The sequence below is a fragment of the Garra rufa genome, chromosome 18 (genome assembly GCF_049309525.1).
Source record: "Garra rufa chromosome 18, GarRuf1.0, whole genome shotgun sequence".
Lineage (NCBI taxonomy): Eukaryota > Metazoa > Chordata > Actinopteri > Cypriniformes > Cyprinidae > Garra > Garra rufa.
In genome coordinates this window covers 25,862,049-25,865,073 of record NC_133378.1, presented here as the reverse complement: position 1 = coordinate 25,865,073, position 3,025 = coordinate 25,862,049, and the positions used below count along the sequence as shown (strand labels likewise).

At 35.1% G+C, this 3,025-nt stretch overlaps 1 protein-coding gene across 2 annotated transcripts in view; it reads right to left on the bottom strand.

Annotated features, from left to right (window-relative positions):
- Positions 1-746: 746 nt before the first annotated feature.
- Positions 747-3,025, bottom strand: part of LOC141291262 (ceramide kinase) — a 15,369-nt gene continuing 13,090 nt past the window's right edge. Inside the window, exon 13 of one of the 2 annotated variants that reach the window (XM_073823438.1) lies at positions 747-1,646. In XM_073823438.1, the coding sequence (XP_073679539.1) occupies positions 1,586-1,646 (61 nt within the window). In that variant the 3' untranslated portion in view covers positions 747-1,585. The remainder of the gene's footprint in view (positions 1,647-3,025) is intronic. The other variant, XM_073823437.1, reaches the window with a different exon arrangement.

The following is a 3,025-nucleotide window of genomic DNA, read 5'->3' as shown; positions in this document are numbered from 1 at the left end:
AGTAATGTAACGCAATACTTTCCACAAAAAGTAACTAAGTACCGTAATTAGTTACTTTTTTTTAGGGAGTAACTCAATATTGTAATGCATTACTTTTAAAAGTAACTTTCCCCAACACTGTTTAAATCTCATCACAAGGTTATTCTGAATAACCTGTAGTTGATCAATGTTTAATCAGCTGTTGACAGACAGTGATGTTACAATCGATCTTCTCTCTCTATAAACCTGTCTTTCTTTGATTGTTTGCCAGAAGCGAAATTTGATAAGATTGGGATTCTGACGTAATTTACAAACTAGTTATCTATTAGATTGTTAAAATCAAATCTTAGATAAGATTAAATGTAACTCATTTATGAAAAACACCTTATTTAAAAGGTTACATAGGATCTTAAATGTCATTTTTTTGTCTTAAAGGGATAGTTCACCCAAAAATTACAATTCTGTCATTAGACTACTCAGCCTCAAAATCGGTAAGATCTTATTAATTTTTTTTTTCATGAAATCCGAAAGCTTTCTGACCCTGCATAGACAGCAGTGCAACTGACACGTTCAAGGCCCAGAAAGCTAGGGACATAGATAAGTGGTTCAGTGGTTCAACAGTAATTTTATGAAGCTATGAGAATACTTTTTGTGGGCAAACTTTATTCAACAATTTCTTCTCTTCTTTTTCAGTCTTCAACGCGTGTTCATTAGAGTACCACGACACAGGAGCCTGCATTCTGATGTTGAACCTGGATGTACTGCGCCTTGTTTACAAGCAGAGGAAGACATGCTTTACATAAAGCAGTCTTCGTAAACATGTCTGAAAATTTTGACAGAGAGGATGACTTGCAATTTTTTTCCCAGCCTTACTTATTCAAACCAAATTATACAAACGATGAACTAAGAAAGATGGACTTTCTACGTCGGCAGCACCACACGCATGCATCTTGATACTGTCGTGAACTTTTGAAGCATATCAAGGTAAGAAGACTTTTGCATACATTCATGACACTTTATTTGGACAAACACACATATGTTATTTCATGATTTTGAACATTAAAACCCATTAACATCCTGTATATGCACATTCCATTTGAGCTGAGTGAACGCTGACTTGAATGAGTCCACTCCCTAAAAACATGTCAATCACACTGTGAGCGTAACTCCCACGTACAAGCCCTGCCTAGACAGACAAGCCAGTGGTCTCACTTATGTGCAAAACCTCAATTAAATAACGTGACACAGCAGTTATCTATCAGATTGCAGTAGAATATTGCATAAATACTTTTTTGCTCTGCAAAAAAGCTATAAAATATGTGAAATGAACAGTATTACGACAGATCTAAAACTGATCCATCATCCACATGTGTTAATGATATCACTGTTCTCGATATTTCCATGAAAATTTAGGAACGGCTGAAACTAAATTAGCTTAAATGACTTTTCTGCTCCATTGTGCATCTTATTCATTCACCTTTTAACACTCACCTGTCATACAGATTATTTACATAATATTTTATCTCCCTTACAATGAAGTCCTCATGAAGAGTGCAATAAAAAGGTCATCTGTTAGGTTGATCACATCTTTTTTGCTAGCTTGGTTTCATGCCGTTGTTGAATCCTCGATGCCCCTGGCAAAGAGACGCACCAGCTGGCCATGAACTCTATGGAAAGAAAGGCACATCAGGAAACATTCAAATGAGAAGATGCAAAGTTTTTGGTTTCAAAACTCATACTTCAACTTGATATCATAAATCAAATTTCATATGATTTGCTTACTTCATTGGAGGCAAATAATAAACAGGAACACAATTGTTCAAATGTCTGGGGTTGGAAATATGTTTTATTGTTTTTAAAGGGAACCCCGGGTATTAAGACTTGTATATAGCTTAATATAATGTAAATGATGTGTGTTACTAAAATATGTAGTGGAAAATTCATGAAAGATTTACGTTATTTAAAAAATACACATCGTTTTATACATATTTTGAACTATGGGTGGCGGCGTGGCGCCATTATTTCGATGACGTGAAATGGTTGCAATGTGAGCTACTGCCGCTACCTGTTTCTATTTTTACTGCAACACTATTCAGAATAAACAATTCAGAAAATAAAATACTGATACAATGACCACAGCTGAATATAAACCAAATGGTGTACATCGATTTTTTCCCCCCACAAGGAGTCTAAACGCCCCCAGATATTGAGTGAAATCCACGCTGAGAAACTCCTTCAGTGGCCGCAGCATCATGACAAGCGTCGACATGTTTACATCCTGCCAGGATGGCATCTAGCGTTTCTTGTCTCTGCCATTTGTAAGCTCTTTCAGTAGCTGTGGTCTACTAAAAGCCTCAAAGGCATCAGGGCTGAAGTGGAGAGAACAAAGACGTCTTTAGAAAGTTTTATTCATACACAGGCATCTTCACATTCTTTTCTTCTCTTCTTATTGCTAGGAAAGCAGTGAAGACTTACATTGCTTTTCTTGTTGCTCTTCGACTGCAAATTATAAGAAAAACTGCACAATGTGGTCATTGTATTAGTATGTTATTTTCCGAGTTGTGTTGCAGTAAAAATAGCAACAGGCAGCACCAGTAGCTCATTGAGTGCAACATTTCATGTCATCAAAATAATGGCGCCCCATAGTCCAAAACATGTATAAAACAATATGGATTTTAAATAACATAAATATTTCATGGGTTTTTACTACATTTTTCAGCAAGAGACATCATTTTTGTTATATTAAGCTATACAAGTCTTAATACCCAGGGTTCCCTTTAAAAGAAATCTCTCATTCTCACCAAGGCTGCATGTATGTGATCAAAAATACTGTAAAAAACATTAATATTGTGAAATATTTTTACAATTTATGTGTTTTCTGACTGCATTTTAAAATGTAATTTATTCCTGTGATGTAAAGCAGCCATTACTGCTGTCTTCAGTGTCACATGATGTTTGAGAAATCATTTTTATATGGTAATTTTATGTTCAATTATTATTAGTGCTTCTTAATATTAAATGGTTTTTGCTGCTTAATATTTTGTAA